Source organism: Aegilops tauschii, chromosome 1 (genome assembly GCF_002575655.3).
Source record: "Aegilops tauschii subsp. strangulata cultivar AL8/78 chromosome 1, Aet v6.0, whole genome shotgun sequence".
NCBI lineage: Eukaryota > Viridiplantae > Streptophyta > Magnoliopsida > Poales > Poaceae > Aegilops > Aegilops tauschii.
The window spans coordinates 70,494,571-70,516,181 of NC_053035.3; the positions used below are offsets into that span (position 1 = coordinate 70,494,571).

Below are 21,611 nucleotides of genomic sequence, written 5' to 3' on the forward strand. Positions count from 1 at the left end.
CTTATGAGCACGACGAAACCTATTACCAAAACTAACTGCAATCTAAAGTTCTCATCCGAGACTCTCGTATTCCTCTTGCTGTAAGACAGCAATCTAAAGTTCTGAACTGCTGTGATGTGTACACACCTTGAAAACTATGGTTGCACTACTTGTTACCGGATTGTGGTTCCCTGAATCGAGTAAATACAACACCAAGAACCTGATACTTCCATTTTCTCCACCTGTGAAATTTCAGTCATCTTGTTGCCCACACATGATAGTGATATTTTTCCTTTTCACCACCAGTATATTTGTATTACAAAATTATAGGGTGTTTTTGTTGTATACTTCAGCACTTGTGTGTATCTTGTCTTTAGTGTGTACTGAGTCATCATCCTTTTTGCACATGATGATTTGCACAGAGTAAGTGGCATGGCAAATCAATCTAGAAAACGATGTATGAAATGCGTACAGACTAATCCCAATCTCGATTACACACATTGTTGCAACATAGAAGGATCATAAATGGTGCCCGATACAAATGCATCAGATCAAATAGCAGAAACGGATCAAATGATGTTGGTGATTCGGCCATACACAATTGTTCGGCAAGCAAGTACCATCCGTCAGGGTCTCCTGGTAAAAGAATGGCACAACAATCCAACTCCCAAGCGCACACAATTTTGCATCGCAGGAGAAAGAACAAACATACATTAACAGAGATGCAGCAGAACAAAATCAGAGACGCGTTGTTTCACAGAGACAGGTTCCATTTCCAGCAACACATGCGAACAACTTTGTTCCACGATTCAGTTCGAACTACAGAGCAAATAGAGAACTGAACAAGTCGCTGTTCTATAAAGCTTTTGGGACCTGCAGGGGAGGCGAGGAAGAGCCTAGCCGCCGAAGCCGTAGAGGGTGCGTCCCTGGCGCTTGAGGGCGTAGACGACGTCCATGGCGGTGACGGTCTTGCGGCGGGCGTGCTCGGTGTAGGTGACGGCGTCGCGGATGACGTTCTCGAGGAAGATCTTGAGCACGCCGCGGGTCTCCTCGTAGATGAGCCCCGAGATGCGCTTCACGCCTCCACGGCGAGCCAGACGGCGGATGGCCGGCTTGGTGATGCCCTGGATGTTGTCGCGCAGCACCTTCCGGTGGCGCTTGGCGCCGCCCTTGCCAAGCCCCTTGCCTCCCTTGCCGCGCCCAGACATGGCTGACAGATCTCTCCTTGGTTCGAGCTGCGAGCGGATGGAGGTCGAGGAGCGGTGGTGAATTTGTTTTGTGGTTTGCCGGAGGCGGGGAGGGGATTTTAAGGTGGGCGAGAGGTGGGAGGAGGCGTGCTCCTGCCGTTCGATGCAGATGGAATGCACGGTTGAGATTGCGATCCGGGGAAGAGACGCCGCGGATCGATCACGTGGCGGGAGGCTCCCGTCGCTTGAGTGGCGGGCTGGGTCAGAGGTGTGCCCGCCGGCTCCAAAGTTTTGGGCTGTGGGCGCGATGTTTTCGTGCTGGTGTACGCCAGTGGCGCCAACACGGGAGTCGGTGACGTCGTTTTTACCAGAATATTGTTTTCTAAGCAAAGGTAGTTCCACAAAGTTTCCTTGACTAGGCAACCTAGTTCTAGGGACAAAAGACATTTTGAAAAATGAAAAGTAAATCGGCATTGCAATTTTTATGGACCCGGATATCCTGGAAACATCAGATTTGTAGCCCGTTCGAAATGAACAAATCGATACCGAGGGAAAGATCAGCCTACCGAACGAAAACATTCGATCTGATAGCATCTCCACTCGTTCGGCCCCCCAACGCACCCGGCCGGCGATTGCGTTTTGGCCTATGGGTCGGCGGTTTTTTCGCCCTGGGGACGATCCAGTCCCCAGCCGCCCTCGTTTCGGCCCCAAGACGCACATAAATTCAAACTTGTCTTTCCTGCTGCCAAAAAAATGCCACAAGTTCGGCGATCATCGGCGATCTGCCACAGTTCGGCGATCAACCATACACGAAAAGTTCAGCGTTCAAAAGGAAGAGCGCGTAGACAGAGGAATGCATCAAACGACGGGCTCTCCGGCGTGGGACTGCCCGTCGGCGGCGTGGCATTTGTGCTCGGGTTGGTCGGCGCCGGCATGGCTTCTGTGCTCGGCGTCGGCGTCGGCATGGCTTCATCGCTCGGGCTGGGCATCGGCGTTGGGGTCGGCGTGGGCGTAGGCACGGTGGTAGAAGGCATCTGGTTCAAGATGAGACCGCGCTCCGCCATGTACCACGCCTTGACCTGCTCGTCCATCGTCGACATGTCCGCCCCCATCAAGAACCCAGGTCGGTGTTCCTCTTCTTCACGGCTACGTTGGTCCGGAGTAGGTCGAGCTTCACGTCCTTGTGACGCCCCCGGTTTGACCGTACACTAATCATGCACGCAAATGTGTACGATCAAGATCAGGGACTCACGGGAAGATATCACAACACAACTCTAAAACATAAATAAGTCATACAAGCATCATAATACAAGCCAGGGGCCTCGAGGGCTCGAATACAAGTGCTCGATCACAGACGAGTCAGCGGAAGCAACAATATCTGAGTACAGACATAAGTTAAACAAGTTTGCCTTAAAAAGGCTAGCACAAACTGGGATACAGATCGAACGAGGCGCAGACCTCCTGCCTGGGATCCTCCAAACTACTCCTGGTCGTCGTCAGCGGGCTGCACGTAGTAGTAGGCACCTCCAGTGTCGTAGGCGTCGTCGTCGACGGTGGCGTCTGGCTCCTGGACTCTAGCATCTGGTTGCGACAACCAGATAGAAAGGAAAGGGGGAAAAGAGGGAGAGAAGCAACAGTGAGTACTCATCCAAAGTACTCGCAAGCAAGGAACTACACTACATATGCATGGGTATATGTGTAAAGGGCCATATCAGTGTACTGAACTACAGAATGCCAGAATAAGAGGGGGGATAGCTAGTCATGTCGAAGACTACGCTTCTGGCCATCTCCATCTTGCAGCATGTAGAAGAGAGTAGACTGAAGTCCTCCAAGTAGCATCGCATAGCGTAATCCTACCCCGGCGATCCCCTCCTCGTCGCCCTGTTAGAGAGCGATCACCGGGTTGTATCTGGCACTTGGAAGGGTGTATTTTATTCAGTATCTGGTTCTAGTTGTCATAATGTCAAGGTACAACTCTGGGTCGTCCTTTTACCGAGGGACACGGCTATTCGAATAGATAAACTTCCCTGCAGGGGTGCACCACATAACCCAACACGCTCGATCCCATTTGGCCGGACACACTTTTCTGGGTCATGCCCGGCCTCGTAAGATCAACACGTCGCAGCCCCACCTAGGCTCAATAGAGAGGTCAGCACGCCGGTCTAAACCCTATGCGCGCAGGGGTCTGGGCCCATCGCCCTATGCACACCTGCACGTTGCGTACGCGGCCGGAAGCAGACCTAGCCCCCTTAATACAAGCGCGAGCTTACGGTCCAATGCGGCGCGCGCCACTCAGTCGCTGACGTCAAAAAGAGCTTCGGCTGATACCACGACGCCGGGATACCCATAACTACTCCCGCGTAGATGGTTAGTGCGTATAGACCAAATGGCCAGACTCAGATCAAATACCAAGAACTCGTTAAGCGTGTTATTTTGAAGTAACCGCGGACGCCGTCCAGGGCCAGGCCCACCTCTCACCTAGGCGGTCTCAACCTGCCCTGTCGCTCCGCCACAAAGATCCACTTGCGGGTACTCCTACGAGCCGACCCGACTTTAGTCACCACCTGTGTCGTGTATAGAGTATATAAGTATATACCCGTGATCACCGCCCAGGTGATCACGGCCCGATAGTATAGCACAGCAGACGGACAAGAATGTAGGGCCACTGATGGAAAACTAGCACCCTATACTAAGCATGTAGGATTGCGGGTAAAGGTAACAACGGTAGTAGCAAGTACAGGCTATGCATCAGGATAGGATTAACGGAAAGCAGTAACATGCTACACTACTCTAATGCAAGCAGTATAGAGAAGAATAGGCGATATCTGGTGATCAAGGGGGGAGGGGCTTGCCTGGTTGCTCTGGCAAGTAGGAGGGGTCGTCAACTCCGTAGTCGAACTGGTCAGCAGCAGCGTCGGTCTCGTAGTCTACCGGAGAGAAGAGGGGGGAAGAAACAGTAAAAACAATGCAAACATAAGCATGACGATGCGTGACATGACAATGAGCGGTGCTAGGTGTGTCCTAGCGCGGTAGTAGGTGGTACCGGCGAAGGGGGAAACTTCCGGGAAAGTATTCCCGATGTTTCGCATTTTCGGACAGGTGAAACGAAGGGGGAAAGTTGTGAGTTCGATATGTTAGGGATGTGTGGCGGACGAACGGACTACGTATTCGGATTCGTCTTGTCGTTCTGAGCAACTTTCATGTAGAAAGTATTTTCATCCGAGCTACGGTTTATTTTATATGAATTTTAAAAGATTTAAATTAATTTCTGGATTTTATTTAATTATTTAATATTTACATATCCGAAACAGTGTTGTGATGACATCAGCATGACATCATGCCGATGTCAGCAGTCATCTGACACGTGGGTCCCACATGTCATAGACTGATTAGGGTAATTAGGGTTAACTAATTAATTAACTATTAATTAAATTAACTAATTAATTTGATTAATCTAAACAGGGTTAATTAACTTAATTAATTTATTTTTTATTTTTTTATTATTATCATTATTTATTTCTTTTTTTTCGTTCTGTGGGCTGGGCCCCTCTGGTCAGTGGCACAGGGGCCTAACGGGGCGGATCGGCTAGCGGACGTGGGCGTGGGCATCGGCGCCCGACTGGGCGAGCACCCAGATCGACAGGCAGAGGGGGGGCGCCAGCCACGGGCGTGGCGAGGCCGCCGGCGCGCGGCGGGGTAAGGCCACCGCAACAGGGCGGGGCAAGGGGCAGGAGCAAGGCACGGCGGCCGCAGCGCCGGAGTTGGCCGTGGGTATGGCGGTGTCGCCGGCGCAAGGGGTGGGGCGCAGGAACGGGGCGGATGTGGGCGCTGTCTGGCGGACGCGGCCGTAGGCGCGAGCGCCTCGGGCGTGGTCGGCACGGGTGCGCGGCAGTGAGGCCAAGGGCGTCGACGAGCGTGGCGGTCGTGGGGCGGCAGCGGCAGCCGCAGAGGGCGCCGGCGGGGGCGAAGCAGCGCGGGGCCGGTGGCCATCGGGGACGGCAGCAGGGCCATGGCGCGGACGACGGCACGGTCGGATTCGGTGACGGGAGCAGAGGGGAGAGGAGGAGCGGGAGGTGCTCGCGCGAAGACGAGCGCGGCGGCGGGGCTCACATTGCCGGTAGGGGAGTGGCAGCGGGGCGCGAGGTGGAAGATGGGGACGACGGGCGACGTGGGAGCAGGCCGGTGGGGAGGAGGAAGCAGGCCGGCGGAGGAGCTCCGGCGTGGCGACGTCCAACGGCGAGGCGGCGTGGTCGCGGGGCGCGGGGTCGTCGGGGCGTCGTTGCGGGCGACGGGGTCGTCGGGGCGGCGTCGGGGGCGAGCGGGGCGACGGGGTCGTCGGGGGCGAGCGGGGCGACGGGGTCGTCGGGGCGGCGTCGGGGGCGAGCGGGGCGACGGGGTCGAGCCCGATCCGATCTGGATCGGGGGAGGGAGGGGGAGAGTGGGGTGTCGGTGGGGGGTTAGGGTTTGGGGTAGTGGGGGATATGGGCGCGGTTGATGGGCCGGCCTGGTGGCCTGGTGGGCCGAGGCCGTTCGGCCAAGTTGGGCCACGGCCCAGTGGGGGGCTCCTTTTCCTTTTTTTGTTAGCTTTCTTTTCTTTGTATTTATTTTCTTTTCTGTTTTACATCATTTTAAAATATTTAGGCATTTTCTAAAAATGTGTTTACTTCACCATAATTAACTATGCCTTATTTGGCACCCACCGAACATTTTTGTTTTGACTTTTGAAAACTTTGGGTGTTTACCACTATTTAGAATTTAAATTTTGGAACGGTTTCGAATCATCGTGAGGTTAGCAATAGTAACAGAGGTGGCGTGGCATGATTAGCGTGGAATTACTGTAGCATGATTATCCGGGCGTTACAAATCTCCTCCACTACAAGAAATCTCGTCCCGAGATTTAGGAGGTAGATGGAAACAGTGCGGGGTATTCATCACGCAGGCGATCCTCGCGTTCTCAAGTGGCCTCATCTTCAGAATGGTGCGACCACTGGACTTTGAGAAACTTGATCGCCTTCTGACGTGTGCGGCATTCAGCTTGGTCGAGAATGCGGACCGGATGCTCCTTATAGGAGAGGTCCTGCTGCAATTCGAGCACTTCATGATCCACTGCTCGGATTGGGTCCTTGAAGCAACGGCGGAGCTGTGACACATGGAACACATCGTGAACCTGAGAAAGGTTCAGCGGAAGCTCCAGTTGGTATGCCACTTTTCCACGCCTTTCGAGAATAGTGAATGGGCCAATATATCGAGGAGCTAGTTTGCCCTTGATTCCAAAGCGGTTCATTGGTGTGACTCGAAGATAAGCTTTTTCGCCAGGTTGATAGACCATGTCTTTATGATGACGGTCATACTGACTCTTCTGACGTGATTGAGCAGTCTTGAGATTCTCACGAATAATGCGGACTTGTTCTTCGGCATGTTGGATAATATCCGGACCGAAGAGTGGACGTTCCCCAGTTTCTGACCAGTTCAGAGGGGTTCGGCACTTTCGTCCATACAACACTTCGAAGGGGGCCATCTTCAGACTAGCTTGATAGCTATTATTATAAGAGAACTCAGCATACGGGAGAGATTCCTCCCATTTCTTTCCGAAGGAAATAACACAAGCTCGAAGCATATCTTCGAGAACTTGGTTGACGCGTTCAACTTGCCCTTGCGACTGAGGATGAAACGCAGTACTGAATGACAGGTGAGTTCCCATGGCTTCTTGGAAACTTGCCCAGAATCTTGAAGTGAATAAGCTGCCACGGTCTGAGCTGATAACCAATGGAATACCGTGGAGTGAAACAATCCTGGACATATAGAGCGTTGCCAGCTAACTAGCAGTGATCGTTTCTTTGACCGCCAGGAAATGTGCAACTTTGGAAAACCGGTCAATGACGACAAGAATAGCATCATTACCTTTCTGTGATTTGGGGAATCCAGTGACGAAGTCCATCTCAACATGGTCCCATTTCCATTCAGGAATAGAGATAGGTTGCAGAGTTCCAGCAAGCCTTTGATGTTCTGCTTTGATACGACGGCAAACGTCACACTCAGCAACATAACGAGCAATGTCTTGCTTCATATTAGACCACCAGAATCTCTGACGGATGTCTTGGTACATCTTTGTACTACCAGGATGGATACATAGAGGCGTATCATGAGCTTCTTTCATAACTTCCTGAGTCATATCCAGGTTTTTCTCTGCACATGGCACCACTAGGCGGCCCTTGAAGTACAAGGTGCCATCTTCAGCAATAGTGAAGAATGAGGGCTTTCCTTCTGCGAGGTAGCGCTTAATCTTGTGGGCTTCAGAGTCATATCCCTGTATTCTCTTGATGGAGTCCAAGAGATCTGGTTCGACGGCCAGGGTATTGAGGGAACCCTGGGAAACAACACGGAGGTTCATCTTGCGAAACTCCTTAGGAGGGGGAGCGAGTGCACCCGGAGGAACAATATGGAGGTTCAACTTCCTGAATTCTTCAACAAGCGAAGGCTGAACTTTGTGAACCTAGAGGTGGTTGCAGTAAGACTTGAGGCTCAAGGCATCAACCATTACATTAGCCTTGCCTGGCGTATAGGAAATACCCAAGTCAAAGTCTGCAACAAGCTCCATCCATCTCTGCTGACGGAGGTTCAGGTCTGGCTGAGTAAACAGATACTTCAGACTTTGGTGGTCAGTGAAGATCTCGCAACGATTACCGAGAAGGTAATGTCGCCACTGCTTCAGCGCATGAATGATAGCAGCAAGTTCGAGGTCGTGAACTGGGTAGTTCTCTTCGTGAGGGCGCAATTGCCGAGAGGCATAAGCAATCACTTTGCGGTCTTGCATTAGGACACAGCCTAATCCTTGACGGGAAGCGTCGCAGTAAATGACGAAGTCCTTCTTAGTATCAGGTGGAGCTAGAACTGGGGCAGAAGTCAACTTGTCTTTGAGTGCCTGGAAACTTTCCTGACATTTGTCTGTCCATTGGAACTCGACGCCCTTATGCGACAGGTTAGTCAGAGGCCTGGCGATCTTGGAGAAGTTCTCGATGAATCGACGGCAATAGCTGGCGAGACCGAGAAAACTTCTTACTTGCTTAACGTTCTTGGGAGGAGTCCAATCAAGGATAGCCTGGACTCGTTTAGGGTTGATGGCAATAGCATCCTTAGAGATGACATGCCCAAGATAGGTTACTTCGGGTAGCCAGAATTCACATTTGGAGAACTTGGCATATAGTTGATGCTCTCGTAGCTTTTCCAGCACAAGTCGAAGATGTTCAGCATGTTCTTTTTCGTTCTTGGAAAATACCAGGATATCATCCAGATAAACCACGACGAACTTGTCGAGGTAATCCATGAATATAAGTTCATCAGACGAGAGAAGGTGGCTGGAGCATTGGTTAAACCGAAAGACATGACGGTGTACGCGTATGAACCATAGCGAGTCACGAAGGCGGTCTTTGGGATATCCTCTTCGCGAACACGGATCTGGTGGTAACCCAACCTCAAGTCGAGCTTAGAGAACACTGACGAACCCGCCAGTTGATCATACAGATCATTGATCCGAGGAAGAGGGTATTTATTCTGAATGGTAGCTTGGTTTATAGGACGGTAGTCTTGAACTAATCGGTTTGTCCCATCCTTCTTCTTGGCAAAGAGAGAAGGTGCTCCCCAAGGAGAGCAACTTGGGCGAATGAATCCTTTGCGAAGAGATTTGTCGATTTCCTCCTTAAGCTCAAGGAGTTCATGCGGCGGCATCTTGTAGGGTCGCTTGGCTATAGGAGTGGTGCCTGGTTTCAAGTCGATGATGAATTCGACAGCTCTAGCAGGGGGAATCCCTGGAAGTTCTTCAGGGAAGACGTCAAGGAATTCACGCACGAAGGGAATGTTTTCAATGCCCTCGAGTGGTGCGGCGTTCAATGCATTCAATGCATAGAGCCTGGCCTCGGCATTTTGCACCAGATGAGCTTGGTAAGCAACTATTTCATCTGAAGGGTGTAGCAGATGGACGGTCTTAGTGGCGCAAACGATTGAAGCAGTATGCGCTTTCAACCAATCCATCCCCAAAATGAGGTCGATGTTAGACGACTTCAGGATAATGGGAGAGGCATAGAATTCCAGCCCTTCGATTTCCACGGGGACGTCGATGCCAACCAGGGAGGTTTGACACTGTCCCATTGGGGTTTTGACCAATAGCGAGGTGTTCATCTCCTCACATTTTACGTCGTGCTTGTATGCAAAATCTTCTGACATGAATGAATGCGATGCACCTGTATCGAATAAAACGGATGCTGGTACTGAATTTACGAGGAGTGTACCCATCACAGTAGCAGGCTGGTCTTGAGCTTCGTTCAGATCAACGTGGTTGGCATGAGCACGACCATAAGACTTAGCATTGTTGTTGCGGGGTTGGTTGTTACCACGGCCAGCTGCGGGAAGGGCAAGTTGATTCTGATTCTGATTGCAGTCCCTGGCACGGTGACCTGGTTGCCCACACTTGTAGCACAGACCATTATTGGGAGTGGGAACAGGAGCTTGGGGTGGTGGAGCTAGAAGTCTTGACTGCCTAGATGGTGGTGGAGGCAGACGAGGTGCAGCATAGGTCTGCCTTGGGGCAGATGCATTTGGACGATACATGCTGTTCGGGATCCATATCTTACGCTTCTGTGAGGGCGGGCCCGAAGATGAGCCCGTGTCACGGTTGCGCCTGTGAGAGCTCTGGTATTCCCGCAGACCAGTTTCGACATTGATGGCCTTGTTCACCAGGGTGGCGAAATCAGCAAAGTCATGCACTAGAAGTGCGAGCTTGATGTCAGCTTGAAGGCCATCACGGAACTTCTCCTGTCTGCGTGCATCAGTTGCAATGTCCTCTTCAGCATAGCGAGACAAGTCCAGAAACTCCCGCTGATAAGCTTCAACAGTTTTGTTGCCTTGGGTGAGGTTGCGGAACTCACGCTTCTTCCGGTCCATGACTCCCTGAGGAATGAAGCGGGCACGGAAAGCAGCTTGGAAGTCTGGCCAGGTGATGATTGTTCCAGCTGGCAGAGTACGCCTGTGGCTGTCCCACCATTGAGCTGCGGATCCCTTCAGAAAGAAGGAAACAAAGTTGACATAGCTGGCAGGGGCTACATTGGCAGACTCCATCTCATAGGTTATGTCACGGAGCCAGTCATCAGCATCCAGAGGCTGAGTTGAGCTGCGGTACACAGTTGGATTGAGGCGCATGAATTCCTGCAGAGTTACTGGGGTTGGTTGCTGGTCCATATTGGGGCGAGGAAACTGAGCCATCATATTTTCCATGAATTGGCGGTTCAGTTCAAACTGTTGGATCATACCAGCCATGTACTCAGGTGGTGGTGGGGCATTGCCACCACTACCACGACCACCTGGTCTAACCATCCTGCTAATATATAACAGGGGTAGTTCAGCATTGAGAAATTTGCAAAGGCAAGAATCATTCATGATGAAACATGCATAATGAAAGGAGCACGATAGCTACTACATAGTAGTCGGCATAACTTACAAAAGGGGTCATGCATAGAGTTCAGTACATAGACTAAAACAACATAGGCGGCACACATGCTCGCGGCGAATGCATCTAACACTAACAAGCAAGCCTACATCGGTCCCAAGAGGTACTATGGAGGTAGGTGTAGCCTGAAAGCTGGTAGTGTCGCATCGGGAACTCCACGTCAGCAACCTGGGGTCCGCGAATACTCTGGTGCAGAACCTGACGCTCAGGTGGCAGAAGAGGTCCAAGTGCGGGAGAGTGGCCTCCCACATCTGGCCAGCCGACACCCTGGGGCATCACAGTCCTGTCTGGGTAGATCGCAGAACGGGGCAGCTCCCTAGATCGGACAAAGAGGTGCAGCAGCGTCAGAGCACGGTAAAGGTGCTGACGGGTGGTGTACAACTCGTGGCGAAGAGCTCGGTTAGCTCGATCCAGCCCATCCACATGCAGAACCAGGTTCTGATGGTAAAAGGGCTCTCAGGTGACAGTGGAGTAGGCAGCAGTATAGTATCCCTCCGCACCAACATCAGATGCGATAGCAATGTGCCTGAAAGGGGAGGTGTCCAACTCCCGATACTCTCCACGAAGACGTGTCAGAGCAGCATAAGCAGCATCGTGGACAGCCATATCGATGGTCACTCCAACACCATGAGCGGTGTGCAGCACAGTAGTGGAGTCATACTCCCGCGAGTAGAGGTGGACGATGGCACGGTACTGCTCCTGGTTAAAGTCGTGGTACTCCTCGTAGACGGTGTACTCAGGGTGCCAGCGATAACCCAGATAGGTCATCATCTCAGCTAGCACAGCAGGTGATCCCGAGGCACCAATGGCCGTCATGTGACGCATGACCTACCTCGTGGGTTCCATCTGAAAGCAAAGACGTTTCAAAGGAGTCAAATGACAGTGTGTGAATTGTTCAAAATACTATTCTAAGAAACAACTATGGCTTATCCAACTTTGGGGTGAATGCGGTCACGGGATCCTAGTGTTAGAGTTAGCAAATTCGTTTAACCCGAGTAGAAGAGAGTTCAGAGTCCCAGAGTAAAGGTCGAGGAGTAAAAGATCCTAGTACCACCTAATGGCGATGTGGGCCCGTAAGACACACAGCCATGTTAGTAAAAGTTTTGTAATGTCTAGACTCGACTTCGGCCAAGGAGTGTGGAAAGGGGGATTCCTACAGGCAGTCGGCTCTGATACCAACTTGTGACGTCCCCGGTTTGACCGTACACTAATCATGCACGCAAATGTGTACGATCAAGATCAGGGACTCACGGGAAGATATCACAACACAACTCTAAAACATAAATAAGTCATACAAGCATCATAATACAAGCCAGGGGCCTCGAGGGCTCGAATACAAGTGCTCGATCACAGACGAGTCAGCGGAAGCAACAATATCTGAGTACAGACATAAGTTAAACAAGTTTGCCTTAAGAAGGCTAGCACAAACTAGGATACAGATCGAACGAGGCGCAGGCCTCCTGCCTGGGATCCTCCTAACTACTCCTGGTCGTCGTCAGCGGGCTGCACGTAGTAGTAGGCACCTCCAGTGTCGTAGGTGTCGTCGTCGACGGTGGCGTCTGGCTCCTGGACTCCAGCATCTGGTTGCGACAACCAGATAGAAAGGAAAGGGGGAAAAGAGGGAGAGAAGCAACAGTGAGTACTCATCCAAAGTACTCGCAAGCAAGGAACTACACTACATATGCATGGGTATATGTGTAAAGGGCCATATTAGTGGACTGAACTGCAGAATGCCAGAATAAGAGGGGGATAGCTAGTCCTGTCGAAGACTACGCTTCTGGCCATCTCCATCTTGCAGCATGTAGAAGAGAGTAGACTGAAGTCCTCCAAGTAGCATCGCATAGCGTAATCCTACCCGGCGATCCCCTCCTCGTCGCCCTGTTAGAGAGCGATCACCAGGTTGTATCTGGCACTTGGAAGGGTGTATTTTATTCAGTATCCGGTTCTAGTTGTCATAAGGTCAAGGTACAACTCTGGGTCGTCCTTTTACCGAGGGACACAGCTATTCGAATAGATAAACTTCCCTGCAGGGGTGCACCACATAACCCAACACGCTCGATCCCATTTGGCCGGACACACTTTTCTGGGTCATGCCCGGCCTCGTAAGATCAACATGTTGCAGCCCCACCTAGGCTCAATAGAGAGGTCATCACGCCGGTCTAAACCCTATGCGCACAGGGGTCTGGGCCCATCGCCCTATGCACACCTGCACGTTGCGTACGCGGCCGGAAGCAGACCTAGCCCCCTTAATACAAACGCGAGCTTACGGTCCAATGCGGCGCGCGCCACTCAGTCGCTGACGTCAAAAAGAGCTTCGGCTGATACCACGACGCCGGGATACCCATAACTACTCCCTCGTAGATGGTTAGTGCGTATAGACCAAATGGCATGACTCAGATCAAATACCAAGAACTCATTAAGTGTGTTATTTTGAAGTAACCGCAGACGCCGTCCAGGGCCAGGCCCACCTCTCACCTAGGCGGTCTCAACCTGCCTGTCGCTCCGCCACAAAGATCCACTTGCGGGTACTCCTACGAGCCGACCCGACTTTAGTCACCACCTGTGTCATGTATAGAGTATATAAGTATATACCCGTGATCACCGCCCAGGTGATCACGGCCCGATAGTATAGCACAGCAGACGGACAAGAATGTAGGGCCACTGATGGAAAACTAGCACCCTATACTAAGCATGTAGGATTGCGGGTAAAGGTAACAACAGTAGTAGCAAGTACAGGCTATGCATCAGGATAGGATTAACAGAAAGAAGTAACATGCTACACTACTCTAATGCAAGCAGTATAGAGAAGAATAGGCAATATCTGGTGATCAAGGGGGGGGGCTTGCCTGGTTGCTCTGGCAAGTAGGAGGGGTCGTCAACTCCGTAGTCGAACTGGTCAGCAGCAGCGTCGGTCTCGTAGTCTACCGAAGAGAAGAGGGGGGAAGAAACAGTAAATACAATGCAAACATAAGCATGACGATGCGTGACATGACAATGAGCGGTGCTAGGTGTGTCCTAACGCGGCAGTAGGTGGTACCGGCGAAGGGGGGGAACTTCCGGGAAAGTATTCCCGATGTTTCGCATTTTCGGACAGGTGAAACGGAGGGGGAAAGTTGCGAGTTCGATATGTTAGGGATGTGTGGCGGACGAACGGACTACATATTCGGATTTGTCTTGTCGTTCTGAGCAACTTTCATGTAGAAAGTATTTTCTTCCGAGCTACGGTTTATTTTATATGAATTTTAAAAGATTTAAATTAATTTCTAGGACTCTTGCTAGTATCATAACCTCTCGATGGGAGAATGAAACCATTAGATTAGTGGAAAGAAGAAAGAATGGGAAGATTTGAGACGAACCACATTTCCAAGAGATTGATGTCTACTCCGTGTCCTGTAACCTTGAATCTAGTGGAAAAAGAAAAAGCTAGTTCCACTTCAACGCTGTTATCTGCATCGGGCGATACTCCTTCAACGAGAGTGAGTCGCTTAACACGGAACCACTTTCAGAAGCTTTATTGAGTTTTGATAGTTGCGAAGATCCGAGTCCAGCTACTTACGAAGAAGGGCAGACTACCCTATTCCCATCCCTACAGACAGACTAGCTAAGCGTGGCTGGAATTTATTTAATTATTTAATATTTACATTATCCGAAACAGTGTTGTGATGACATCAGCATGACATCATGCTGACGTCAGCAGTCATCTGACACGTGGGTCCCACATGTCATAGACTGATTAGGGTAATTAGGGTTAACTAATTAATTAACTATTAATTAAATTAACTAATTAATTTGATTAATCTAAACAGGGTTAATTAACTTAGTCAATTAATTAATTAATTAAATTTAATTTTTTTATTATCATTATTTATTTCTTCTTCTTTTTTCGTTCTGTGGGCTGGGCCCCTCTGGTCAGTGGCACAGGGGCCTAACGGGGCGGATCGGCTAGCGGACGCGGGCGTGGGCGTGGGCGCCCGACTGGGCGAGCGCCCAGATCGACAGGCAGAGGGGGGGGGGGCGCCAGCCACGGGCGTGGCGAGGCCGCCGGCGCGCGGCGGGGTAAGGCCACCGCAATAGGGCGGGGCAAGGGGCATGAGCAAGGCATGGCGGCCGCAGCGCCGGAGTTGGCCGTGGGTATGGCGGCGTCGCCGGCGCAAGGGGTGGGGCGCAGGAACGGGGCGGATGTGGGCGCCGTCCGGCGGGCGCGGCCGTAGGCGCGAGCGCCTCGGTCGTGGTCGGCACGGGTGCGCAGCAGTGAGGCCAAGGGCGTCGACGAGCGTGGCGGTCGTGGGCGGCAGCGGCAGCCGCAGAGGGCGCCGGCGGGGGCGAAGCAGCACGGGGCCGGTGGCGATCGGGGATGGCACCAGGGCCACGGCGCGGACGACGGCACGGTCGGATTCGGTGACGGGAGCAGAGGGGAGAGGAGGAGCGGGAGGTGCTCGCGCGAAGACGAGCGTGGTGGCGGGGCTCACATTGCCGGTAGGGGAGTGGCAACGGGGCGCGAGGTGGAAGATGGGGACGACGGGCGACGTGGGAGCAGGCCGGTGGGGAGGAGGAAGTAGGCTGGCGGAGGAGCTCCGGCGTGGCGACGTCCAACGGCGAGGCGGCGTGGTCGCGGGGCGCGGGGTCATCGGGGCGGCGTCGGGGGCGAGCGGGGCGACGGGGTCGTCGGGGCGGCGTCGGGGGCGAGCGGGGCGACGGGGTCGAGCCCCATCCGATCTGGATCGGGGAAGGGAGGGGGAGAGTGGGGTGTCGGTGGGGGGTTAGGGTTTGGGGTAGTGGGGGATATGGGCGCGGTTGATGGGCCGGCCTGGTGGCCTGGTGGGCCGAGGCCGTTCGGCCAAGTTGGGCCACGGCCCAGTGGGGGGCTCCTTTTCCCTTTTTTTTGTTAGCTTTCTTTTCTTTTTATTTATTATCTTTTCTGTTTTACATCATTTTAAAATATTTAGGCATTTTCTAAAATGTGTTTACTTCACCATAATTAACTATGCCTTATTTGGCACCCACCGAACATTTTTGTTTTGACTTTTGAAAACTTTGGGTGTTTACCACTATTTAGAATTTAAATTTTGGAACGGTTTTGAATCATCATGAGGTTAGCAACAGTAACAGAGGTGACGTGGCATGATTAGTGTGGAATTACTGTAGCATGATTATCCGGGCGTTACAGTCCTGCTTCATCATCAACACCGACCACTGCGCGTCGGATTTCTCCTCCCTCTTTGCGGTGTTGTTCTTGGCGTTGACGATGCACTGCTCGATCCATGATTGCAGCTACTCGGCAGCCGGTGTTGCGTTCCTCGCCGTCTTGGCTCTTTTGTTGCCATCAGGGCGCCCGTCCGCCGCCCCCGGAGCGGGCGCGTCCGGCTTGTAAGTCTCCTTGGCCTTTGCGAGGGTGAGCCGGACATCCCTCCACTTCTCGCACGGCTCGATCAGAGAGAACACGTGAATGAACTTGAGCTCCTGGTCGCTGCTGTCCTGGCGGTACATGTTGAACATCCAAACCATCTGCGTAGCCGAAGAACAAGCGTCGGTGACATACACGACAAAAGAAGTGAGCTGGCGGCTGGACATACCTGACCCTCGATGTTGGCGCCGCTTTCCAGGCGAGCCGCGATCTCCTTGACAATCCCATGCCATTTGTTGCAGGCTGCCTGGATGATCGCCCAATGGTTCGACATGGCCTTTTCGCTGCGCTTCATGTGGATGGTGGCGAAGTAGGGGTCGACCAGCTTGCGCTCATTGAACGCCGATTTGATCTGTCTCCAGTACGTGTCGGCATTCTGGTTCGTGCCGGTGATCGGGTCGATGCTGACAGTCTTCCATGCTTCGGCGAGGTACTCGTCTTCTTTGGACGTCCACTTGACGCGGGGCTCGCCCGGCCTGGCATTGCCCCCCCGCTTCTTCTCCCTTTCCCCGCCAGCGCCGGCTCCATCTCCTCCTCCTCTTCCTCCTCCACCTCCTCGGCGTCGTCGAGCTCGTCGTCCATGTCGACAGCGGTGTCCATTGTGTCGTCTTGCGCGTGGAACCTGAGGTAGGAGGCGGCGGCGATCGAGCCGCTCGTGATGATCTCGTTCATGCCGGCCTCGGTTGGGTCGGGGTTGCTGAAATGTGGTGCCGGGGCTTGTGAGAAGGGTAGGGTGCCCCGGCGCAGAGGCTGCGTCTACGAGGCTGAGTAAGCCGACGGTGAGTAGTTGTACTGGGTGTGAAGGCCAGCGAACGCGGGCGAGGGAGTGCGCTGGTCGGGGTTCAGACCGGAGGGTGAGGCATGTGGCGGCGCGCCATGTGGGAAGGTGATGTTGGGGTTGAATCCACCATGCGCGTCGCCAGAGTAGCCACGCGAGGGTGCGTATCCCTAGGCCGGCGACGGCGAGCAGTTGGCCGGCGACACGACGCTCTATTGGCTCCAAGTAGCGCTTGCGAGCAGTGGCCGGGCAGATTCATCATCGCCGTGCGAGCACTACAAAAAAAAGACACATCCGTGACATTTTGGGCCGAACAATTTTTTTTTCTGTCATACATATGATACTTCTATGACAATAATTGTGACAAAACCCGGTATCATCATAGATGTGGTGGGCTCCTACTTCTATGACAAAAAATCATGACAGAAAATGGGCTTTTCGTCCTGGGCGGACCGGAGACGCAGCTGCATGACATTCTTTGGGCCGTCCATGACGGAAAAAACCGTGGTAGAAGCGAGGGGGAGGAAAATTTCAGGGAGTTCCCGGTTACGGTGGGAAGTCGGGGGCCGAGCGATGCACGTTTCTCTCGTATATGTACACGCGTGTGTGCGAGGCGTTGGCTCTAACTGAACCCGAGCGAGGCGTTGGGCTCTAACTGAACCCGAGCGATTGCACTGCAGGCTACGCGTTACTAAACCCGAGCGATCGATCGATGACTGTTAACTAAACCCGATCGAGCGATTCCTTCGCTACTGCTGCTAACTGAAGCCGATCGATTGGATGAACAGTGAGCGTTGCCGGGGGGGTTGGATGAACAGTGAGCGGTGGCGTTGCCTCTGGATGAACAGGACCCCGTGGTGTGGAGGGCTGGATGAACAGTAGACGGTGGAGGGGTGCCCGTGGAGGGGTGGTTGAACAGGACCCCGTGGTGTGGAGGGTTGGATGAACAGTAGACGGTGGAGGGGTGCCCGTGGAGGGGTGGTTGAACAATAGCCGGTGGAGTAGCGCGCGGTGGAGGCTGGATGAACAGGAGCCCGTGGAGGCGGGAGGAGGTCGACGGTAGCCCGTGGAGGCTGGAGGAGGTCGACGGTGGAGATGAACAGTATCCCGTGGAGTCCCATTTTGCGGTACGCCACACCCCTCCCGATGAACAGGACCCCCGTTTCGATCGTAGGAGGTCCGTTTCGTCCGTTTTGCGGTACGCCACACCCCTCCCGATCAACAGGACCCCCGTTTCGGCCGTAGGAGGTCCGTTTCATCCGTTTTGCAGTATGCCACACCCCTCCCGATCAACAGGACCCCCGTTTCGACTGTAGGAGGTCCGTTTCCTTCGTTTTGCGGTACGCCACACCCCTCCCGATCAACAGGACCCCGTTCTGAACGTAGGAGGCCCGTTTCCTCCGTTTTGCGGTACGCCAGGTCTCGTTTCCATTGCCTGTTCCGTCCAAGCCCTCCCGATGAACACGACCACGCATTTCGTTCTGACCCAGCCGGTTGGCTCCCACGCGTTCTGTTGCCTCCCGATGAACACGACGCATTCCGTTGCCTCCCCATGAACACGACGCATTCCGTTGCCTCCCCATGAACACGACGCATTCCGTTGCCTCCCCATGAACACGACGACGACGCTGTTTCTCCGTTCCGACCCAGCCATGTACACGAGCCCTGGCCGTACGTATGCGCGAGTAGGCGTTCGAGACCCCGCCCGTATGTACACATACGTGGCCGTATTTTCTTTCTTGCACCCTGGCCGCTGTACGTACGTGTACATGCTACGTGCGCGCCTCTACTACGACACGTGCGCGCCTCTACATCCACCAGTATATATGTACATACACGTTCGCGACCAGAATGACAACACTACGTACGCTTCGACCAGGTGGGTCCCGACTGTCAGGCACTTCCTTGCGTGCGAAGATGTAGCTGCTGGGTCCTAGCAGTCAGGGGGGAAACGTTTTTTTCACGAAATACGGTGGCCCGTCCGGTGGGTCCCCGCTGTCAGGTGGAGGAATAATTATTTTGCACGTAATAAGGAGGCACTTCCTTGCTGCGGCCGTGGACCCAGCTGTCAGCCTCTCCACGTACAGTCCACGTCCGATGGAAGCCGTTCCTTGACCACGTTGACCACGCCGCGCCGAGAGCACCAGGGTGGTGGACGACGGCGAGGCCTAGGAAGGGGACGACGCGGAGCCGGGGAAGATGTGGCAGTGGATGCCCACGCGTAGAGGAGTACGAGGGTTCACTGGTTCGCTGCGGTGTGAGGCTGCCGTCGCCGCAGAATAACAGAGGGTGTGGGTGAGTAGAGGGATGGCCTGGCCAGCGGTGGGAGTAGTAGGGGGCGGTGAGGCCTCCGCCGCATCGCAGCCGGCCATGGGAGGCAGGAGCACGAGGCACGACCGACGCTGGTTTGGGCGGCTGGAGCAAGAAGACCAGAGGTTGAAGAAGCACTACGGCCGTTGGATGGACATCGTATGGTCACTGGAGTTAGAATCGTGCATATTGACTAAGTTGACAAAGCCCTCCGTCTCCGTCAACTTAGTAGGCCCACAAGTCAGCCTGCCACTATACTGGGTCCCAGCTAACAGGGGGAGTATTCATTTTTTTGTGCGTAATAAGGAGGCACTTCCTTGCATGCGAAGATATAGCTGGTGGGTCCGAGCTGTCAGCGGCGGTAACGTTTTTTTCACGAAATACAGAGGCCCTTTCGGTGGGTCCCTCATGTCAGGTGGAGGAATCATTATTTTGCGCGTAATAAGGAGGCATTTCCTTGCGTGCGGCCGTGGACCCAGCTGTCGGCCTCTCCACGTACAGTCCACTTCAGATGCATGTCGGTCGTTGACCACGTTGACCAGGCCGCGCCGAGAGCACCAGGGCGGTGGACGACGGCGAGGCCTAGGAAGGGAACGACACGGAGGCAGGGAAGACTCGGCAGTTGTTTCCCACGCGGAGGGGAGTACGACTATACAAGGGTTTACTGGTTCGTCTGCCGTCGCCGGAGAATAACAGCAGGTGTGGGTGAGTAGAGGGATGGCTAGGCCAGCGATGGGAGTACGGTGGGGCGGTGAGGCCTGTGCGGCAGCAGAGCCAGCCGCGGGGAGGAGGGAGCAGGCAGTCTCGCCGGCGCTTGTTTGAGCGGCTGGAGCAGGAAGAGCAGAGATTGAAGAAGCACGACGGCCGTTGGATGGCCATCCAACAGTCACTGCTTGTGCGTCAACCTTTTTTAGGAAAGCCTCAAATTTGTGGAAAACAACATACAGCCCATCTGCCATTATTTCTAATAATTTACAGCTCATTTGCTAATTATTAAGGGTTTTTTTGGAGCCCATATTCTTTTTGTTAGCATTACAGCCCATATTGTGGCCACGGTTAAAAAATTATACGAAATTTTGCATATTTCGGTGTGGTCCGAACTGTTTCTAATCCCGAAATTTCGACTCACATTCAAACTAATTTTAAAAATAAATGAATATCAATATAAAATCCAACAAATTCTCTACGCATAAAAATTAATGTAACTTAAAATCTCGAATGAAAAAAAAGATATTTGAAACTAATTGCCGGTTCGATGTGTTTTAAAAATGTACAACCCATTTCTCATTACTGATGGGCCATTTTCTCGGCCAGCCGAATGAAATCTCTCCTCGTCTTGAAAGATTTGCAGCCCAACAGGCCTGACAAAGCGACTTACTTGGCAAATCATAAAAAAACTGGGCTGTGGCCGTGGACCCAGCTGTCAGCCTCTCCACGTACAGTACTCTTCCGATGGAATGTCGTTGACCATGTTGACCACGCCGCGCCGAGAGCACCAAGGCGGTGGACGACGGCGAGGCCTAGGAAGGGGACGACGCGGAGCCAGGGAAGACGCGGCAGTGGATGCCCACGCGGAGAGGAGTACGAGGGTTCACTGGTTCGGCTGCGGTGTGAGGCTGCCGTCGCCGCAGGGCCTGGCTAGCGGTGGGAGTAGTAGGGGGCGATGAGGCCTCAACGACAGCACAGCCGGCCACTGGAGGCAGGAGCAGGCGGTCTCCCCGGCGCTGGTTTGGGCGGCTGGTGCAAGAAGAGCAGCGATTGAAGAAGCAGCAGGACCGTTCGATTAAAATCCAACGGCTACTGCTGCTAGAATCGTTTGTTGACTAAGTTGACAAGCCCTGCGTACGCGTCAACTTAGTAGGCCCACAGGTCAGCCTCCCAACCGGTGCGCCCCAGATGTCAGTGGGAGGAATCATTTTTTTTCGCGTAATAAGGAGGCAGTTGATTGCGTGCGGCCAGGCCAGCGGAGGGAGTAGGGTGGGCCGGGGAAGCCTGCGCGTCATCACAGTGGGCCACAAGAGGAGGGAGCAAGCAGTCCCGCCGGCGCTAGTTTAGGCGGCTGGAGCAGGAAGATCAGAGATTGAAGAAGCACGTCGGCCGTTGGATGGACATCCAACAGTCACTGCTGCTAGAATCGTGTGTTCACTGACAAAGCCTTGCGTAAACAAGTCAGCCTCGAAATCTGTGGCGTGTACAGCCCATTTGCTATTAATTTTTATAATTTTTACTCATTTCTAATTCATATGGAATTTATTGCAGCCCGTTTTCCATTTTTAGAATTGCTGGCCATTTTCTGGTCAGTACCAGGGTAAAAAAATTAACTAAATATGTGGGAAATTTTGAAAATTCGCAAATTTTTGCTGGGGAACGAAATATTCTTAATCCAAAAATTAATAGCCATACTAAAAAAAATTTAAAAATAAATTAGTACTATGTCATGTTAAATCCAATGAA

The 21,611-nt window shown here is 53.0% G+C and overlaps 1 protein-coding gene and 1 pseudogene across 1 annotated transcript; both read right to left on the minus strand.

The window, feature by feature from the left end:
• Window positions 1-728: 728 nt before the first annotated feature.
• On the minus strand, window positions 729-1,272 carry LOC109786920 (histone H4). Its single transcript, XM_020345486.4, has one exon. It carries the CDS (start codon window positions 1,185-1,187, stop codon window positions 876-878), a length of 312 nt encoding a protein of 103 aa, XP_020201075.1. The 5' UTR covers window positions 1,188-1,272; the 3' UTR covers window positions 729-875.
• A 712-nt stretch (window positions 1,273-1,984) lies between these two features.
• LOC120969848 (uncharacterized) overlaps window positions 1,985-21,611 on the minus strand; it is a 44,096-nt pseudogene continuing 24,469 nt past the window's right edge.

What these genes read in the sequence shown, in the direction of transcription:
- LOC109786920 (XM_020345486.4), bottom strand. Translation starts at nt 1,187, where the DNA reads ATGTCTGGGCGCGGCAAGGGAGGCAAGGGGCTTGGCAAGGGCGGCGCC.